This window comes from Acytostelium subglobosum (assembly GCF_000787575.1).
Source record: "Acytostelium subglobosum LB1 DNA, scaffold: scaffold34, whole genome shotgun sequence".
Lineage (NCBI taxonomy): Eukaryota > Evosea > Eumycetozoa > Acytosteliales > Acytosteliaceae > Acytostelium > Acytostelium subglobosum.
The window spans coordinates 43,089-63,318 of record NW_012236499.1 but is presented as its reverse complement, the minus strand read 5'-3'; the positions used below and the strand labels follow the sequence as shown (position 1 = coordinate 63,318).

Genomic DNA, 20,230 nt, shown 5'->3' with positions numbered 1-20,230 from the left:
AGATGTTCCATCTCTCCCTCATTCATGAATAACTTGTGTTGATAGATGTTTGTGTCTGAGTGTGTGTGTATCATCACAACACGACTTTCAATCAAACAAATACACACATACACACAATTACATCTCTTTACGCACACACTCCACACAATCCAACACATCATCTCGAGCCCTACTTGGAAGGGGAGTCATTCATTCGTGGTTGCGCATCAACTACAGTATATAGTTGTTACCATAACAACAGTATTAATGGTTTGTTTGCAGACTGCAAGGTAAGTGTATATGATGATGATGATGTTGATGATTGATTGATTGATGGTGGTGGTATAGTGGGACGGGCCATCACCAACATCAACACCAACATCAACATCAACATCAACATTATCTCAATCAAATTAGAATTCTATTAATCGTATTGTGTATAATCAATAACAGCAATTACAACAACAATAACGCACAGAGTCAGTGTCAATTAATCAAATTGAGAACTCTTATTGTTCTGGCGCAGCGCAGGTAGTTGTATAACTACACCAACAATCAATCAATCATATAAAGAAGCTTGTCTGGAGTCAGTCGACGATGCAGCACGAGCTGAGCGACTCACAGCCGCCTCCGCAGCATAAAGTCATGGACCTACTTCATCATCCTCAACAACAACTAGAACAACAACTAGAACAACAACAACAACAGGTTGATACAAGTAATAAGAATAGGACACCATCGGCTGAGATCATTTCAATGTTGGACGAGCTCACTAATGGGACTATCCCAAAGACACAGCCAGTGGCGCCAACTACAACGACAACTACAACAACAACCACAATGTCTACATCTACATCTACATCTTCATCTAGCACAAATTCATTGGATAATTCACTGAACAATAGCGGTGAACAAGGTGGAGGAGTGAGTCTACACTCTAGGAGGACATCCAGGCGGCCACTGTATATCGACACAACCTTTGGCGCCAATGGCTGTCCTCCMCCACGACAGACACTCCGACATACCAAGAGCTCAAGCTCACCAGACTCACAGCAACACCTTCAACTACAGCAGAATGTTGTTGACAGGCCTTCGCAAAAGAGTCCGACTGACAGGAGTGGCGGGAGTAGTGGCAGCGGCATTGGTGGCGGCAGTGGCAGCAGTAGTAGCGGCATGAGAAGTCCAATGAGAAGTCCTACATCGCCTACGGCTGGCGTGGGTGCTTCAAAGTCACCTTCAACCACGACCACCACGACACGGTCCGGCTCACTCGATCGCATCAGTCCGCAGTACCACCCGCAGCACCTCCAGCATCAATATCAATATCAATATCAACAGCATCAACAACACCAGCAATACTCACAGAAGACATCGCCACAGTTCTCGCCCAATCCCAAGATCAATCATAAGAAGTACGACGACTTGGTGTCGCGCGAGCCCAACTTCTTCCTCAGCACTGCGAGCATCGGCTCCAACCGTCTGCGCAAGAGCGACACCATCTGCAAGTCGGACCTCAACCTTCCAAACCTAAACTTTGAGAACCCATACACATCGCCCGCCTACCCTCCCAAGAACAAGAGCAATGTGTCGCCCGTCATGCACCCTCAGCCAATGACGTCGGCGCGTGCCAAGAAGTTGTCAAAGTTCTTTGGCGAACCAAACCTGGCGCAAGACCTGCCCCTGGTCTCGCCATCAGTGCGCAATCCAACATTTCTGGACAGCAGCTCGGATGAAGAGGACTCAGCGTCAGACGGCTTCCCACTGACTCAGATATTGAGCGCTACTGGCACGTCCAACTCATCGCCATCGTCGCCTCAGTCGGCACCATCTACACCACAAGTCTCAACATGGGTCACGGGCGAGTCGCCAGCGAGGCGTCTACGCCACCGAGCCGCGACCACATACAGCTACGCCGACTCGTTCGCCTCACGTCTCTTCTCACCTACACCACTGGCACCCCTTTACTCAATGGATCGTTCACCCAAAGACATCAAAAAGCCTACAAAGTTGCTGATAGCCAAGTTCCTGACGCCCAAGCATGTAGGTGCGGGGGCACCTGGTGGAACACTCAGTGGAAGCGGTAGTGGTAGTGTTGTTGCTGGCAGTAGTCCAGGACATGGCAGATATCATTTCGAATCCAACTACATACTGCCGCCATCAAGTCGCGAATCTCTGAGCAGTTTGATGAAGGACAAGATTGGATACGAGCTGTTCAGGGCGTTTTGCGATAAGGAGCACTCACTCAGCAACCTTTTGTTCCTTGAAGACGTGGACTACTTTCGACACAACACAACCAGCGAGATGGTTCAGCATGATGCCACCAAGATTTTTAACAGGTTCTTGAAGCAAGGTGTCGCGGATGAGCTGGCTGTCGACAGCGACCTGGTCACTCAGGTACAGAACTGTCTGCAAGCCACGCAGCAGCAGGTACATTCAATGAGGCAACATAGTAGAAGTGGTAGCAACAGCAGTAATAGCAATGGACAGGGTCAAGTACAAGGAATGGGACTAGGGCAAGGACTAGGTCAGGGTCAGCATTCACCAAAGGATGAGACCAATCAGACAGTGGCGGTGACACTCGATAGAACATTGTTTGATAAGATCTACCGCACGGTCAAGGAGGACGTCACCTTGGACTCATTCAAACGGTTCTGTCAGACGTATCAGCCATCGACCGCACCGATTCACACACCATCACTCAACTCATCGCTCATCGTCCCTCTCTCGAGCCACTCATGGAGCGGCATTGGCAACTCACCTCTGCTCTCACCGTCCACATCTCCCTCACCCTCACCATCTCCGCCTCTTGCCGAGGGTGGTGGTGTTGGTCCGCACGGTATACCATCATCCTCATTGCACAACTACAGCTCACCGATATCGCCACAACAGTCGCCACGCTCATTCTCCTCCAACTTCCAACAACACTCACCACGCTCCGATCGCGTACCAAACTCTGCATTCTCCACAGGACATCATCATTATGCAGGAGCAGGAGGTGGTGGCGGAAGCATCACATCCCCGCCACTCTCTCCACGCATCTCAATGATCAAGCCACACTTTCACAAGGAGAAGAGCTCGGCCACGCCCTCGCTGGCGCCTCACTTTGAATCAAACAACAACAACAACAATAGCAATATATTACAGACAACAGCAAGTGCGACAACAACATTGGAGGAGGCGACACAATATGGTATAGCGTTTGGAGTCAAGAGAGGTGCATGCAAGCACCCTTGTGACTGCATAGCGTACAGACCAGATGGCGAACAAGGCGGTGGACCGTGTCTCAACTGTGGCCATTATCCCGCCCAACATAAGAACCTGGGCCTGGCAACCGGCACCGTTGGACCGCACTCAACAACTGGAAAGGAGTCCTACAACTATGTTGACGCGACCACTCCCGACTACGAGTCGGTATCGACCTCTGTGGACTCGCACTCATCGATCATGGAGCAGCGGAATCGTGTCGACTCGATGACGTATCTGCAACGAATGATAGCGTCTGGTGGAGGCGACAACAGCTACAGCAGCAACGTTGACAATCTAAACAGCATCCTTAACTCCTACGAGGTGGCGTCAGACAGCGAGCTCTCGCATTACCACGATGAACGTGATCTCAATCTCGACTCACCAGTCAGCGCCGTGAGCAATGTTTTCTCCCCTGGAACTGGTACTGGCACCATCAGCAGCCACTCGCAGCACCATCAACACCAACTACAGCAACAGAGTATTCATCAGGAGCTGGACCAGAGGATGTTGGCCAACTTTAACAATTGGACGATCGATGGCGATGAGATTGTTTTCCTCAACAAGCTGGGCGAGGGAACGTCGGCCAAGGTGTACAAGGCCACGTGGCGCAACCAAGAGGTGGCAGTCAAGATCCTCAAAAGCACGCCTGCACACCAGATGCTGTTGGACTTTTTGAAGGAGCTGGAGATCATGAGCTCGCTGCGGTCGCCTCACGTCGTCTACTTTTACGGCATGGTGGTGCAGCCGCAGATCTGCATGATCATGGAGTACTGCTCGAACCAGACACTCTACCACCTGATGCACACCAGCATGGACTTCTCGTGGGACTGGGTGCTCAAATTCAGCATCGAGATGGTCAAGGGCATCAAGTGTCTGCACAATTGGAAGCCGGTGATCGTACATCGTGATCTCAAGTCGCTCAACCTACTCGTGTCGGACAATTGGACAATCAAGGTGGCCGACTTTGGACTGAGTCGCTTTGCCACCAGCAAAGCAAGTTCTATCCGCAAGACAAGAGGCACATACGCGTACTGTGCGCCAGAGGTGTACTTTGGTGACTACACGGTCAAAGGAGATATCTTCTCAATTGGTATTATTATGGTATGTGTACTTTATTGATTGATTGGATGGACTTAGCTAACATTCACTTACATGTTGTAGTGGGAGCTCATTGTCAGATGTATGAAGGCAAGGTATGAACGACCATTCTCAGAGTACAAGAACATTCAATATGACTTCCAGATATTGGTGATGACCTACAAGTCCAATCTGAGACCAACTATCCCTGCCAACTGTCCAGAGGTATTTGCCAACCTTGTAACAATGTGTTGGGATGCTGATCCTGAGGTATGTTTAACGAACTATCATCATCAATGAAATCACATTGTAAACAATTACTAACATTGCGATCGCAATTTAGAAACGTCCAACATGTCCAGAGATATTGGATGTCCTACAGGGCTTGGAAAGACAATATCAAGACAACAGGAAGAAGTGGGATAAGTTGCGAGAGAAGATAAAGAAATCGTAATAATAGGAAGACGATGACGATGTAAATTAAACCTTATCCAGTGCTCTTGGAATATATGTGTATTTATATTTATATATAATAGTCGACCTAAGTTTATTACTTCTTGGTTGACTTGCGCTTCTTGGTCTGCTTCTTTGCCTCGCTGATTGTGGAGAAGTCAACATTGTCCGACTTCATCATTGACTTGAACGATACAAACAGTTTCTTCTGAGTGTCCTCGTCCTTTAGGTCGTCCTCGGCAGGGAAAGTTGAGAATGGATAGTTGGTCTTGGTGAATGTGATCGAGTCTGGAAGTGAGATCTGCAGCTTGTCTGCGTTCTTGGCCGTGTTCTCAAGGAATGCTGTGGCACGCTCCTTGTTGATGTCGTACGTCTGGATGAGGAACTGCTTTAACTCCACAAGCAGTGTGACCACTTGCGACGAGACAAAGTAACCCAGTAGCTGTGTCTCTGACACCGAGTCACGTCTCTTCTTGCCCAGTGCCGTCTGGATGTCTGATAAGATGGAGCTGCCCTCCAGCGACACGATCTTGTCAATCGAGACGATGATCTCGAATATCTCATCCATGTTGTTGTAGGGCAATGAGGCCAACAGCTCCACAACGAATCGATAGTACTCCAAATCCTTGTGGCGATATGATCGTGTTGAGTCGAACTGAGACATGATATGTTGGATGAACGTCGTTCGTTGAGCCTTTAGATGTCTAAAGAGCATATAGAACTTGCACAATCCCTTTGAGACATTGTTGTAAGGTGATTCTAGAGTATGGTATAAGAGGTTAGCATTGGATGGATGATCATTGAGCACGTAGAGGTACATACTGGTTCCAATGGACATGTGGAACATGAAACATAGCTTCAAACTCTCAACGACCCTCTTGAAGAGTGTTGATGAATGCTTCTGATTGATGTGGACCAGGGTCTTGTGTGCAATGTCTGCAATCGCTGGATTGGCATCCGTTTCCAATGTGATGATCTCTGGAACTGCCTCCAATGGATTGATAATGCCTTGTTGTACAATGAGCTCCACAGTCGAGATGGCGCACAATCTAACAGTCTGATCAGTGTCTAGAAGTAGCTTGCATATCGTTGTAAAGTACTTCTGTATCGATGACACCAATGATTCTCCATGGATGTCGATCTGCATTGAGATGATTGGGGCCCTCTTCTTGTCCGCCTTGGCCTTGGTGTCCTCGGACGACTCATCATTGTCTGTGGTCATGTCCTCTGACTCAGATGTTGAGGTAGTGACATCCTTCTTGCTGCTGTTGTTGCCGCGATGTGACTTGCCTTCCTTCTTGAGCAACTTGAGATAGACACGCAATATTGTCTCCTTGATCTTGCTCTCTGGCGATGAGAGTGATTGTGAGATGACACTGCGTATCGAATCCTTGTTAAGTATCACTGGTGAGGAGATGATGATGTTGCCAATGGACTCGACCGACTTGGAGATGACGTCCTTGTCCTTGGTGTACGTGAACAGCTTGGAGATGATGGGAATGGTCGTCATTACCACGCCCAGCTCCTCAAACTTGAGACTGTCGTGGACGGTGACCGAGAATCTGTCGTGCTTCTCAAAGTCAAAGTAGCGCACGTACAGGCCGGTGATGTAGAGCGCGCGCAATATCTCAGACTTTGGCTTGTTACCACAGAACTGCAGAGTCATCAGATTCCTGCACAGCTCCTCCTCGATGATCCTATAATTGTAACTGGTCGATTGCACTATTGTACAGAGGCATTTGATACATGATCTGACCAATAGTGATCCCTGGCTCGAGATCAAATATAACAAGTCCTTCTCCAGTGCTGTCAAGAATGTTGTGTCAACATTCTCGATCAATGGTATAACCTTTTGGATTATATACACAATAGTGATGTACACCTTTGTCTCCTCAGTTCCAACAGTCTAGACATGAATGAGATTAAGTGAGTGATTGAGTGGTCTGATTGTGTGGAGCTGGAACATACCTTGCCAGAGAGCTTGATATAGGGATGCAACACCTTGATGTATGAGACCAACAACTTTGGATCAATCTTGCAGAATATCCTCAGACACTTGAATATTGCCAGGAACTCTGGGAATTCCTTTGTCCTCCGCTAATGATTGATTGAATGTTAGTATGATTGAGTGAGTGATTCAACTGAACTGGAGAACATACCTTCTCATCAAATGATATCAACATATCGACAAGGTGGGAGCAGACGGACTGGCAAATGGCAAAGGTGGACTCGGCACTCTTTTGTTGCTTGGTGGCTCGCTTGTTGGCTGGCTGCTTGCCTGGGTCGATCAGCTTGTGGATCAAGTCTACGAACCAATCGTCTTGGTTCAGTTGTTTGACGACCTCGACGATCTGCTTGGTCTTTTGCTCGATGGTCTGATCGTGATCGCCAAACCACAGGTCCTTGAACGTCTGGACCACCAGCTCCTTGATGGACTCCTCGTCCGAGATACGACCCACCAGGATCTTGCAGATGTAGGGTATCTTGGGATGCTGGATGTGTGCCAGACAGACGTCGTGCAGTGTCTTGACGACGCGCTTGCGCACGCTGATACCCTTGTCGGCGATCCTCTCGGCGATCAGGTCGATGTAGCCCCAGGTCAGCTCGGGCTTTAGCAATATGTACTTGCCGATCAGGTCGACAGTGTGCTCGCGCACAGAGATAGCGTCGTCGCTGAAGCGGTTCTTGATGGACGCGTGGACAATCTCATCGGCCAGCACCGAGGGGTCCACCTCGACGATGGTCGAGAACGACTTCATGGCCTTGGCGCGCGCCGTCTTGGACGGGTCGAACAGCACCGACAGCAGGTTGTACAGCAGCTCGTTGACGATCTGGAACAGCGACGCCTTGATGTGCACGGACAGCAGACGGTAAGCCTTGATGGCCATGTCTGGGCTGATCGTGTAGCACTTGTTGGCCGCAGAGAAGCCCTCCTCAGGCTCCCACTGCGACAAGATGTACTGCTTGCTCTTGACAGAGAGCTTTGAACTAACAAACTCGCTGTCGATCCATGATGTGATCAGGAAGTGCTTGGATGTCACCAGCCACGCCTCGCCGCCCTGCTGGCAATTGGACTGAAGGTAGTTGAGCAGCAACTGGATCAACACATTGAAGTCACCAACTGATGTTACCGTCGTCTCATTGTTGTTGTTGGCATGGGGAGGTGTGAGCTCGTGCTCGTCCTCATCCATTGGCTCCTGCTCGACCTTCTTAGAAGCCTTGCCCTTCTTGCGCTTGCTCAGTGGCTTCTTTGAGGCTGTCTTGGCGCTCGTCTGAAGTGGTTGCTGTTGAGGTGGCTCGTACGCGCCAATTTGATTGATGATGCGACACCTTACGCATAGCCATTCTTGTTGGCGCACATCGTTGAGGGAGTAGTCTGGTGCGCACAGGTCGTGGTGTGGATGCTGGCATTGGCCGCACTTGATTGTGAATGATCCAATCTTGTACTTTCCACATTGGCAGACTGGCTTGGCAGACGATGTGTGCATCCTCGAGGCATGCTTTCGCTCCAGCTCTTCAGACTCCTCGTTGATGATCGTCGTGGCAGTCTGTGCTACTCCTGCCTGTGGCGAGGTGGGCGCAGGTGGCAAGGCAGTGGCCGTGCTGAACTCGCCGAATGGAAGTGGCAACAACTTGACCTCCTCGCTAGACAGCATGCACTCGTGTTTGAGCTTTGATATGATCACGCCCATCAGATCGATCACCATCATCTTGAGCATATCACTGAACTTGACCTTGTCCGAGAGCACCCTGCACAGCGACACACTCAACAAATGCAAGAACATATTCGCAGCGGGCCACTCTGGATGATTGATCAGAACCAACAAGTCTGTCACCAAGTTCTCCAATATCGTCCTATACTCGCAGTCGTCTGTCTTGACTGAGCATCTTTAGAATGAGTGTGGTTGGGTCAGCAACTTGATCACATTGATTGAAAGGGATACTTACTTGTCAATAAAGTACAAGATAATCATGGATGAGTAGTCGTGGCACATCTTCATGGGCTTCTTCTCATCGCTGTTGTTGTTGCTGTTCAAGTCGGGTCGTTGTGGTGAGCTCTGGATGAACTGAAGTAGCAATGCAGTGATGTTCTGAATTGAGCGTCCATCCTTGAGTCTAAGGTGAGGGCAAGGTAGTGTGTGTTAGGGTTCGCTCTCGAAGTCACATGCACCCACGCACTGACAAGACTTACTTGTAGGTCCTCAAACTCTTCTTGAGAGCAATGGTCTTGGGAATCCTCGATAGGACTTGCTCAAAGATGGACTCGCGATGCTGTGGATATTTGTAGAATAGTGTGCGCAGTAGCTCAACTGCACTGAGTTGAATAAAGTTGATGCCAGTGATGAAGAAACATGGCAATGCACAATCGACCATAATAGTAGGGTATGGGTCCTGTGCCTGGTAGCTTGACAATGTGAACTTGGCCACGCCATCAAATATCTCTGTGACCTTGTTACATAAGAGTTGGAAGTAGTTGTGTCCATTCCTATTGATTGATTGATTGAGTGTCAGTGCCTGACTGGCGAATACTTGAGCAGGCCATGGCTGCAACATACTTTTTGGACTTGGGCTTGGTGGCCCTGACCGATGCCTTGGCAGACTTGGAAGACACTTTTTGCTTCTTCTTTGTGCTCTTTGGCTTGTCTTGTGAGGCATCCTCATCATCCTCATCCTCTTCATCGTCATCCTCGCTGTCCTCGCTGTCCTCGCTGTCGTCCTCATCATCATCTTCTTCGCTCTCATCATCCTTTGACTTGGCGGTCTTGCCTTTGGCAACTCCCTTGCCCTTGCCCTTGCCCTTTGATTTTGCATCATCATTTCCCGATGACTTGGCTATTGATGTGATTGGCTGTCTTGACTTGAATGAAGGGTCCAGATGGCCCAAGATGTTCTCAGTGTACTGTGACTTGATGATCGATGCAAACTCAACGATTTCCTGAATGTTTGATTGAATGAGTGAGTGATTGAAGCGCGTCCATTGAGTGAATGAGTGAACTTACATCATCGATCAACTCAGCCAGTGAAGTGCCAACAATGGGGATGTTCAATATTTGAAGAATGAGGATGGCGCTCTCAAAGGACAGCTCGAGTTTGTGGAACTCTTGAACTTCCTTATCGTTGGAATCCTCGCGATAGGAGAGCGAATGGACGTTGTTGGCCTCTTTCATGAACTTGAGTAGGTTCTGGAAGAGGTTGGCATAGCGCTCCAACGATATCAGGTCCTGCAGCTGCATGACGGACGTCTGGCACAGTACGGCGAGGTCATTGCGCAGGTTACCAATGAATGCGCCGTCGATCTCGCCATGCTCCTTGTCCTGTGCGACATTGTCAAAGATGTGTTGCAATTGAATGTCGAGCCTCTCGATCGGTGTGTGCTGTTGTTGTTGCTGCTGCTTCTGCTGCGCCAGGATGGTTGTCAGCTGGTTCTCCAGATGTTGGTCCAGTGCGCTTGGCTGGCTCTGTAACATTGTGACCTCGGTCGTCGCCGTGACCGACGTGGCGGGCACATCCCTTGATGCCGTAGCCTTCTTCTTTGTGGTTGTTGTCTTGCGCTCGCGTGTCTTTGTCGTTGTCTTCTTCTTCTGAGGTGTCTGTGCCTGTGCCTGTGGCACGCCATTGGCATCAACAAAGGCTGAATTGATATATGAGTTGTCCGAGTGAACGTATGTACTTGAAGGGTCGTAGGGGATGGTGAGCATCTTGTCGCCAGCATGTGACAAGACAGTCTGTTGAGTGATTCTTGCATTGCCAACGTAGGGGGCGTGTGGGCGCATCGATGGGATGGCGGCGGTGGCCACAGACGTTGGTGGAGTAGTCGGCAATGGCGCGAAAGCAGTCCTAGCATTATGATAAGGTGACTGAGGTGGTTGCTGCTGTACCATGTGATTGTTGTTGTTATTGTTGTTGTTGTTGATTGTGTTGTTGTTGGCGTTGGCGTTGATAAAGCCCGGGTGTATGTTCATCTTGGTAGCGTTGAGGCTTGGTAGATGGTTGGTCAATGATGTGAGCACGGGCGAGGCCGGCGAGAAGGCCACTCTGTTGGATATATCATTCTGTAACTTTAAGAAGCTGACATCAGTCTGTTGTAACAATACATTAATATCATGGAATACTGTTGATGATGCCTGTGAGCTTGTTGTCATTGTCGATGAGTTGTTTGAACTACCACTACTACAAAGAGCTTCGAGTGTTGTAGTCAATACATGAGGCTCTTGTAAGTATGATGCGACGGAGCAATCATTTCTATATGTTGGCAATGGTACATCATGTATTGGATCACCAATATGTGACCAATTTGAGAAACAAGCAAACTGTTGCTGTTGTTGATGTTGTTGATTCAGCTGATGAGATAGCGGAATCAAGTTCTCTTTGTTATCAAACTGATGGTTTGACATGATTGAATAATGTGATTGATTGAATGATTGGATGAGACTAATATAGGTGTTGATGTAGCATGCTGGAGTGAGAGTGACTCACTTGTTCAATCTAGATAGAGATATGCAGTGTGCAACAAAGGAAGTTGAATGAATGAATGAATGAATGAGAATGAAAGTGTGAAGTCAAGTCAAGTTAATGAGGGTTGTTTCCGCGAAGGCGCGCAAATTTAAACTTTTTGAAGTATTAGGATTCAACGGACACACACCATCATTCAATCAATCAACTTTGGTGGCAAAGATGAATGACATCAGTTCGTCATCTGATCTCAAATGGACGACATGGATAGAGGGGATTGGTACCAAAGACCAAACTTGTGGTCAACTTTATTGTGAGGGTTGCTTGGTTGGTTGGATGGATGGATGGGATGGATGGGTGGCTTGAGGAAGTACGTGGGGACATTGGAAGCCGGATCGATTTGTACATGGGGATGACCTCCTCTCAACTACTGAGCACTCTTAAGATACATGTGGATATTGTTGTTGGTTGTTGTTGATGGTTGTTGATGTGGATGGGTGATTGGTTGGGTTGAGTTGGAGCAACGGTTGCTTGAATGATTGAATGATTGATTGGATTGTGTATTTTGAATATTGATTGATCAGGAAGACAAAAGAAGAGGGATTACTTGCCCTTCTTTTGCTTGCTGGCGGCAACCTTTAGATCGTCCTCCTTGGAGATCAACAACTTCTGGATGGCCTTGTTCTCGTCCTCGAGCTTGGTGGCCAGATGCTTGACCTGGTCGCCAAAGGGCAGACCGGCAACCTCGTTGACGATGTGGTCGTCCAAGCTGGACTGTGATGACGACTCGAGTGTGAGCTTCTGCCACTTGAGCAGGTCCTGCACGTGCTGGTCGAGGTGCTTGCGCAGCAGACCAAGAGCCTGAGCCTCGGCGGCGTTACGGATACGGTTGGCCTCGGCCTCAGCCTCGAGACGGGCCTTCTCGGCGAGAGCCTCGGCGAGCTTCTGGTCGAGCAGGGCCTTGTCCTTCTCCAGTCCCTTGAGACGGGACTCGAGCTCGAGACGCGAGGTGCGCTCAAAGTCGAGGTTTCTCAGAATGTCGTCCAGCTTGGCCTCGAGCTCACGGAGGTGCTTCTCACGCTCGGCGGCCTCGCCCTCGAGCGATGCCAACAGGCTCTTTAGCTCGTCCTTCTGCTTGATCAGCTGCTCACGCGACAGCTTCTCGCTCTCCAAAGAGCTCTGCAGACCAGCCAACTTGCTGTTGAGGTCAGTCTTGGACTGCTCGATGCGCTCCTTCTCCTCCTTGGCGCGGTAGGCGTGGAAGAACAGCGAAGTGTACAGGACCAGCGAACGCTCGTCGGTGGTGCCACGCATGACCTCCTCGGCCTCCAGCAGCTTGGGCACGCCCAGACCCTTCTCGGCAAACTCAAAGGCGGCGTTCAGTCTGGCCACCGGGTCCTGCTTCTCGTAATCGCTAAAGTTGAACTGCGACTTGTCAAACTTGTGGGCCAGCGCCAGGTAGGCGAGACCGTCACGGAAGGTCTTGGTGAACGAGGTCACATTGACGCCCTGGTAGTCGGCGGTTGTATTCTTGCACCACAACAACAGACCCTCCTCAGAGCTCTTATCTCCCTCACTAATAACTGCAATACGGTACTTTCGGTACAATGTCCAAAGGAAACCAAGAATCATCTTCTTATTCTGATCTGCAAAGTCTGTAAATATCGCGATTCAATTTGAATAAGTTGATTGATTGATTGAGTGAGTGAATGAAGTTGATTGATTGAATGAATGAGTGAGTGAGCGAGCATGATCATTCGATCAATCAATCATATAATGAACTTGAACTGTATGTCTTACCTTCAGCACCAACACCTTGTGCCTTGATCTTGAGCTCATTCTCGAGGAAGTGGAGAGCGAGAGCAAGGTTTTGAATGCAGTTGATACGGGTCTTTGGCTCAAAGTCAAACTTCTTGTTGAGCTTCTTGCCAGAGATGAGCTCGAGGAAGAAGATAAGCTTGACTCCATCGCTCAAATCCTTTGACACATCAGAGATCTTATCTCCACGTTTGTCCAACACTGAGTTGACCCAGGCCGTGAAAGCCTTCTCTTGTACAATCTCCCAATCCTTTCCAACTGCCATATCTTATCTAATTATTTAATGAATGAATAATATAATTATAATTATAAGTATGAATATATATATATATCTAATAAATCTGTATCTTTAACAATAACAACACAACAACAAGGAAGGGAACAAACACACACACTCACACCTTGGAGGATGGATGGGCCGTTTGAGAGATGGTCTGGCTAGCTAGGTTTGTCGAGAGAGGTGATGGTGTGCGGGGTATGAAGGGGAAATGAATGAAATGAAGTGATGTGTGTGATGATTAAAATTAAACAAAAAATTAATTTTGAATATTGGATTGATGCTCACAGTTCAAATTTAAATGAATAGTTTGGAATGATTCAAATAATTAAAGACCCACACATTTTAGCTCATTCTCTGGCTCTCTCTGTTCACAAAAACACACACTTTTGCACACACACAAACAACTTGAGCAACGAAGTTCAAACTTTATACTTTCATCCGAGACCCATCCCCACTAACCCACCTCCGTCCGATCTCATGCATGCACGACTCAGTCTCATGAGGTTTGACTAGTTCATTCACTCATTCTCAAACACACACACACACACATACTCACATATATTATTTATTATTTGTTGTTGTTGTTGAGATAATAATATATATATATAATTTAAGTAGTAATTTATATATAATGTCTAGTAACTTTAAATTGGTGTTGGTTGGACCAGGTGGAGTTGGAAAGAGTTGTTTGACAATTCAATATATTGCTCAGAGATTCGTTGATGAGTACGACCCAACATTAGAGGACAGTTATAGGAAACAGGCTACAGTCGATGGAGATGAATGTATACTAGACATATATGACACAGCTGGACAAGAAGACTTTAGTGCCGTTAGAGATCAATATATGCGTGCTGGTATGTTTGATTGATTGATTGATCGCGACACTCATTCATTCATTCATTCATTCATTCATTCAATCAATGACATACTCATACTCATTCAATCAAACAAATATACCTATTAGGCGAGGGATTCCTTGGAGTATACTCAATCACATATCTACAAAGTTTTAAGGAGATACCAAGATTACATCAACATTTGTTAAAGGTTAAGGACTTGGACTATGTACCGTTTATATTGCTCGGCAACAAGTGCGATTTGAAGGACTTCCGCGAGGTGTCCACGGCCGACGGCGAGGAGTTGTCCAAGAAGCTGAACTGCAAGTTCTTGGAGACGAGTGCAAAGGAGCGAATCAATGTCGATGAGGCATTCCACGAGTTGGTCAAAGAGGTGAAGCGTGCGCGTGAGAAGCAACCGCATGGCCACTCGGCAGAGTCCACAGACACTCCACACAAGAAGAAGAAGAGCAGCTCAATACTGAAGTGTGTACTACTATAGTATATTTATTATTATAACTTTTGGAATTATTATTATTATTATTATTATTATCTACATATACAATCAATCAAACATTATCAATCAATCAAACATACAACAGCACAGCACATACATAACACAACAATCACAACAACAGTTACAACAACTCACCAGCGGCGATGACAGCGCACGCTACATGAAGCAATGGCAGGCGCAAGAGCGCACAAGTGTAGCGCGTCAATCAATAAGCAATGGATGGATAGAGATGGATGAATGGATGGATCGCGAGCTGAGAGCGAAGATCTTGTCGACAAGGAGCCCGCACAGCATCAACAACAGCGTCAACATCAATCATCATTCATTCATTGGTCACAACTTGAGCCAAGATGGTCCTCAACATGGATCAACAACAAACCGCAGGTGGTCGGATCGATCAATCAAACAACAAACAAACAAACACAATGAATGAATGTATATATATACAGCTTGACACAAACACAACACAACACAACACAACTAGTTAGACTGGCATCTCTTTGGATCAATCAATCAATCAATAAAGGTGTGATGATGATGATATGAGACAGTACAATACACCAGGTATATGCGCGAGAAGATCATGATCAAGACAGTGATCACGATCAATTGTTATTCATCACCTTCAACTTTTGTTCGATCCTCTTGGACTCTCTTTTGTTCCGGAGATTGATATAACGTTTCCAGGCGACGGCGACCACCACACCAGCCACAATGGCGACACAGAGCACGACGATTCCAGCAATGGCCAATCCAGACAGCTTGCCACGTCCGCCAGACTGCGGACACTTGGAGTTGGGCGTCGACTTGGCATCCACCGAGTCCACCAACAGGTAAAAGTCTGGATCAAGGTGGGCGTTGCGTTCAAAGTATGGCACGTTGATGCCAATCATTGACTCGGCGGTCAAGTGGCTGTCGGAGAACGAGGTGTCATTGAGCAAAGTGTTGGAGATGACTGCTACGCGCTCGTCCACCTCGGCCTTCTGGATGAAGTGCCCGTAGACGCTGTAGTTCTGGACCCTGACACGCATCCAGTACAAGCTGCGATCGTTGTCAACGAATCCGTACTGCTCCGACGAGCAGGCGTTGGTGTCCGAGGTGTTTATCGATGCGCGCATCACAACCTGTAGCGAATGCAGCTTGTTGGCGAATGGGTAGTTGGCCAGCGCGATAGTGTACTTGAGCGTGGACTTCTTCATCGCCAGCACATCCCCAGCGAATGTTATGTTGGCATTGTCATCAAACCAACGAATGTTGACCAATATTGATGCGGAGGGAGATGAGTTTCCAACGGTTGGACCGAATTGCACAGTATAGTTTGTTGACAAAGGCGACACTACGGATACATTCCAATTCGTAAGATTGTATGATGCAACCTCGACGCCAACCTGGTCCAACTCGCGCACTCCAACAATCTCGATCGATCCAAACATTGACACATCACTAACATTGAACACATAAGTTGATGTTGGTGTATCTGTATTGGTACTTGGCACTTTGTGGTATTGTCTCTGTGTTTGTTTGGAAGAAGATGTAAGGTGGTGTGGGGTTGGGGTTTGGGCGGGGGCTGGAACTATTCCAGCCCAGTCGGGGGTCAAATATACTTACTCGATGTACAATCATCTCCATACCAACCATCATAACATTGACAACCGAGTGTTTTGGAACATTGTCCATTGCCAGAACAGTTGTTTGGACATGTGATTGTGGGGTTGGTCGTGTTTGAGTTGGCCGGCTGGTAAAGGAACTGGATGGCATTTGATGGATAGTTGGAATTGCGCACAACAACTGATATCATTGTTGTTGTCGTCACAGCGTCCAAAGAGTATATCTGTATGAGGGATGAGCCCACGGTAGAGGTGACAACGTATGAAGAGCCATTGCCAGGTGTGATCGTGCCGATTGTCTTGCTGGGGTCCACTCCAAAGTTCTTTCCATACAATGTGACCTTTGAGTTGTCACCAAGTGCATAGCTCTCAATATATGGAATGGTATGAGTGAATCTGATCTTCATCACCAGGTTGGTCAGGTCGCTGGGTGGGTATCCCTTTGTGTTCTGACTGGTGTCCATCAGTCCGTAGACCGAGACCATTGCCTGGCCTGTGCTGGCGCCAAAGCCATACGGGACGGCACCCCTGGCTTCGTAAATATAGAGACTTCCCGATTGATTGACCAGCACCGCGGGCATCTTGTATGTCTCAAACAGACCGGCCGTGAGGTAGACGTAGGGGGTGTGTGTCGTGTCCATACCTTCACTCTCATTCACAAACAACTTGCAGTAGATGCTGCGATCGGACCCACCAACATCGAGTGATGGCGGATTGAACTGGATCTGTGTGATAATGGGCAGTGTGTAGTCGGACCATAGAGTACCAAGTCTGATGTATAGCTCGTTGGAGTAGTTGTCAATGGCCTTGGCCAACGGATTGATCGTGCGTTGTCCTGAGGTGAACTTTGAGTAATACGCCCTGTTCATTGATGTGTCGAATAGTTCAACATCCAGTGCCGAGTATGTTTGATTGCGATAGATTCCAGCGACTTCAAACATTACTTGATAGACGCCCACTGTATCATTGCCACTTATCCTGTTGGCCACAGTAAAGTTGTAAGTGCGAGGCATGCGATAACAGTCACTAACGACTCTAATCACTCCATGGCTGAATCCATTTGGTTGGTCCTCAATTGTAAAGTTCCATCCAATCATAATCTTTTCGGTCAACGAAGTTAAATCCACCATTGTGCTTGGAAGTGCCTTGACCTCAATGATCAAGGGAGGCATCTCATCCGCAGCTATATATGATGAGATAAATTAGTAATTATGGTACACTTGATTGGAATGAATGATTGATCGACTTACATGATGAGATAATTGTTAAGTTGGGCATGGTTGGGAAACGATCTTTGATCATACGGTATTCAATCACATTTATGCCGTAGGCATTGTAGAGTGGCATCAGGTTGGAGTAGAGTTGGTATGACGTGGCCTCGGGTGGCTCCATTTGCAAGACATATTGCATTTCTCTTGAGTACAGCCTTGCTGGAACTTTGAATGGAATGACAAACATACTATTCTTGTTGTCATAGTAACCAAACTGAACGAATAGAGGGTTCTCATCCTTGACACCAAACTTGATCGATACCTTCCAATCAGGTTGAATCTTTGGGCATTTGAAGTAAAGAGTGTTGTTCACGCTTGAAGATGTGACATTCATCACATAAGTGTCAAAGTACAACATTGTCAAGTCGTCGGCCGATATACTCCCTATGTAAATTGATTGATTGATTGTTAGTTGGAATAGTTCCATGATCATTCATTGTTGAGTGAGTGAGCGAGCGAGTGATTGGATGTTTGGATATTGATTGAGTGAATAGTTCAATGTGATTGATGAGTTTTGTGATAAGGTGATTGATTGAGTGAGTTCCAATGAGGAGTAGGACCTTGGTCCAAGCCCAGAGATGTAACTTACATGTATTCAGCATGAATGTATAAGGAGCGCCGATTGCGATGTCTGAGTAGCCAAGGTTGAATGAGTTGATGTTTCCAGCATGATCCATAATATCAACAGAGTATCCTGGGAGATTGGTCACATTGTAGAGTGTGAATAGCCTCTCATAAGTGCCATTGAACATGTCTCCAGCGACCAAGTCATTCTTGGTCAGTGGTACGTATTCGCCTGAACTGAATATCACTCTGAGGAGCCTCATTCCGCTCTCGGGTACAATGACCTTTGCCTTGAGCAAGTGCTTCAAGCCACCAACTGGTATGACATCCAATGACTGGACGTAGGGCAATGGCTTGGTTGATATATTGGTGGCGGAAAGTACCATACCTCGAGCACCCACAAAACAATCAAAAGGGATTGTTTGAGCCAGGTACTTGCTGGTCAAGTATGTGACGGTGAAGTGAGTGATGGTTGTGCTGCCCATCAGTCCAAATGGGTATGTGAATACCTCTGAGGTCTCAGTCTCAACAACATCACTTTGGACCAAGCATTTCTGATATACCGGTAGATCAAATGAAATGGATAATGGATAGAATCCATTCTGTTCCAGATCTGACCTATTGGTCAATTTAACATCACCATTGGCATACCTAGCTATAATGTGTGGAGAGGGCGAGGGCGAGGGTTAGGGTTAGGGTTAGGGTTGGTGAGGGCGAGGGCGAAGGTATTGCAAGTGCAACATACAGAAGTATAGGGTAAAGTTGTTGACCAAGGATAGAGTGGGAAGCATCTCATAGACTTTGGTTTCAACGTTGGTAAGTACATCGGCCAGTAGAAGTGTCTTGGTCACGCCTTCGGGCGAACCTTTGACAGGTTTGATGCTACGTATGTCCGCAGGGAAGGCTGTGTTTGGAGTCGCAGTATAGCCTGCGGGACCAGAAGATGTGATCAATGTAGCAACAGGGGCAGAGCCATCACGACTGACCAATGGCGATGCATCGAAGAAGTTCAGTCCATATGTATAGACCTCAGATGATTGAGTGCGAACAGGGTAGCTGAACAGCGGGGGTACGGTGATGTTGGCGTATCTGTTATCCATTGCTGCGATGCCCACTGGTATGGGTGCTTGATAGTTTATGTTCTGAGCGATGCCCTTTACAACACTTGGATAGAGGACCATTTGGAAGAGGCCTATGCCGGAGACTGAGTCTGAGCGCAGGGCGTAGATGGTGCAGTCGTAGCCCGGGGCTTGACATTGGAGGCCACGGGGGTCTGTTGCAAAGCCACCAATCTCAACGAATGACTTATAAGCTTCCAACTGCAATGGAACAAATATATTAACAGGTGTAACTCTATCATACACCAACGGATACACAAGTCTGGCGGTCATTGTTTTTTGAGCTAAATCAAAGTTTGAGTGATTGATTGAGTGTTTGGAATGATTCCAAGAGTGATTGATTGAGTGATTGGATGAGTTAGTGAGTGAGATTGATTGATCTGCTGTACAAACATACGTGGACATAAGAAGTTCATATCGAAGCGGAGGGTGGCGTTGTTTGTGTCTTGAATCTGTCCAGTCAAGTTGTTGTTTGTGTTGTATGGTACTGTGAACTGGATTATCGCATACTGGAGTCCATAGTATTGATAGGCATCGTTGATCTTGACTTCTCCATAGGTCGAAGTTGTCACCTTATTGAACAAGACACTATGATTATATACTGTTGTTATAATCAAATCACATCCAGTCTCTACAAATAATGACTTTATAAATATATTCTTTTGTTGTGCAAATGTATAAGTCCCTACTTTATGATTGATTGATTGATTGATGGTAGAGTGTCAGAGTGTGAGATGATGGGTGGCGAGTGGATCTATTCCATTTGATGATGTTCAAACATCACATACCATTGGCTAGCAAGTATAGGAATAGGAATAATAGTAACTGTTTCATATTTGTTAGCTTTTTAACATAAGTTAAGTTAAGCTCAGTTATGTCAAGTCATTGATACTAAACAGTTCAAGTTCATGTCAGGTCGTGACCTCATCAGTTTACTACGGCGGGGCAGACACATTTATATGTCAAGATTGGAACAGGGTGGCGGACACAGGACATGATAGGACATGA

At 47.1% G+C, this 20,230-nt stretch overlaps 6 protein-coding genes across 6 annotated transcripts; 2 read left to right on the top strand and 4 right to left on the bottom strand.

The window, feature by feature from the left end:
* Positions 1-576: 576 nt before the first annotated feature.
* Positions 577-4,756, top strand: SAMD00019534_116400 (hypothetical protein; the record flags this gene model as incomplete). Its single annotated transcript, XM_012893049.1, has 4 exons — positions 577-903; positions 991-4,326; positions 4,387-4,572; positions 4,646-4,756. 4 exons carry the CDS (start codon positions 577-579, stop codon positions 4,754-4,756), a joined length of 3,960 nt encoding a protein of 1,319 aa, XP_012748503.1.
* A 96-nt stretch (positions 4,757-4,852) lies between these two features.
* Positions 4,853-11,150, bottom strand: SAMD00019534_116390 (hypothetical protein; the record flags this gene model as incomplete). The annotated part of the gene is made up of 8 exons (XM_012893048.1): positions 4,853-5,514; positions 5,578-6,661; positions 6,724-6,852; positions 6,915-8,643; positions 8,704-8,871; positions 8,948-9,241; positions 9,312-9,691; positions 9,756-11,150. 8 exons carry the CDS (start codon positions 11,148-11,150, stop codon positions 4,853-4,855), a joined length of 5,841 nt encoding a protein of 1,946 aa, XP_012748502.1.
* Positions 11,151-11,811: 661 nt separating this feature from the next.
* On the bottom strand, positions 11,812-13,291 carry SAMD00019534_116380 (hypothetical protein; the record flags this gene model as incomplete). Its single annotated transcript, XM_012893047.1, has 2 exons — positions 11,812-12,863; positions 13,009-13,291. The coding sequence occupies 2 exons, from the start codon at positions 13,289-13,291 to the stop codon at positions 11,812-11,814; spliced, it is 1,335 nt and encodes a 444-aa protein (XP_012748501.1).
* A 646-nt stretch (positions 13,292-13,937) lies between these two features.
* On the top strand, positions 13,938-14,826 carry SAMD00019534_116370 (hypothetical protein; the record flags this gene model as incomplete). The annotated part of the gene is made up of 3 exons (XM_012893046.1): positions 13,938-14,163; positions 14,274-14,646; positions 14,784-14,826. The coding sequence occupies 3 exons, from the start codon at positions 13,938-13,940 to the stop codon at positions 14,824-14,826; spliced, it is 642 nt and encodes a 213-aa protein (XP_012748500.1).
* Positions 14,827-15,267: 441 nt separating this feature from the next.
* On the bottom strand, positions 15,268-16,095 carry SAMD00019534_116360 (hypothetical protein; the record flags this gene model as incomplete). Its single annotated transcript, XM_012893045.1, has 1 exon — positions 15,268-16,095. One exon carries the CDS (start codon positions 16,093-16,095, stop codon positions 15,268-15,270), a length of 828 nt encoding a protein of 275 aa, XP_012748499.1.
* Positions 16,096-16,105: 10 nt separating this feature from the next.
* On the bottom strand, positions 16,106-20,056 carry SAMD00019534_116350 (hypothetical protein; the record flags this gene model as incomplete). Its single annotated transcript, XM_012893044.1, has 7 exons — positions 16,106-16,173; positions 16,271-17,452; positions 17,520-17,924; positions 18,130-18,759; positions 18,850-19,506; positions 19,620-19,910; positions 20,011-20,056. The coding sequence occupies 7 exons, from the start codon at positions 20,054-20,056 to the stop codon at positions 16,106-16,108; spliced, it is 3,279 nt and encodes a 1,092-aa protein (XP_012748498.1).
* Between the last annotated feature and the right edge of the window lie 174 nt (positions 20,057-20,230).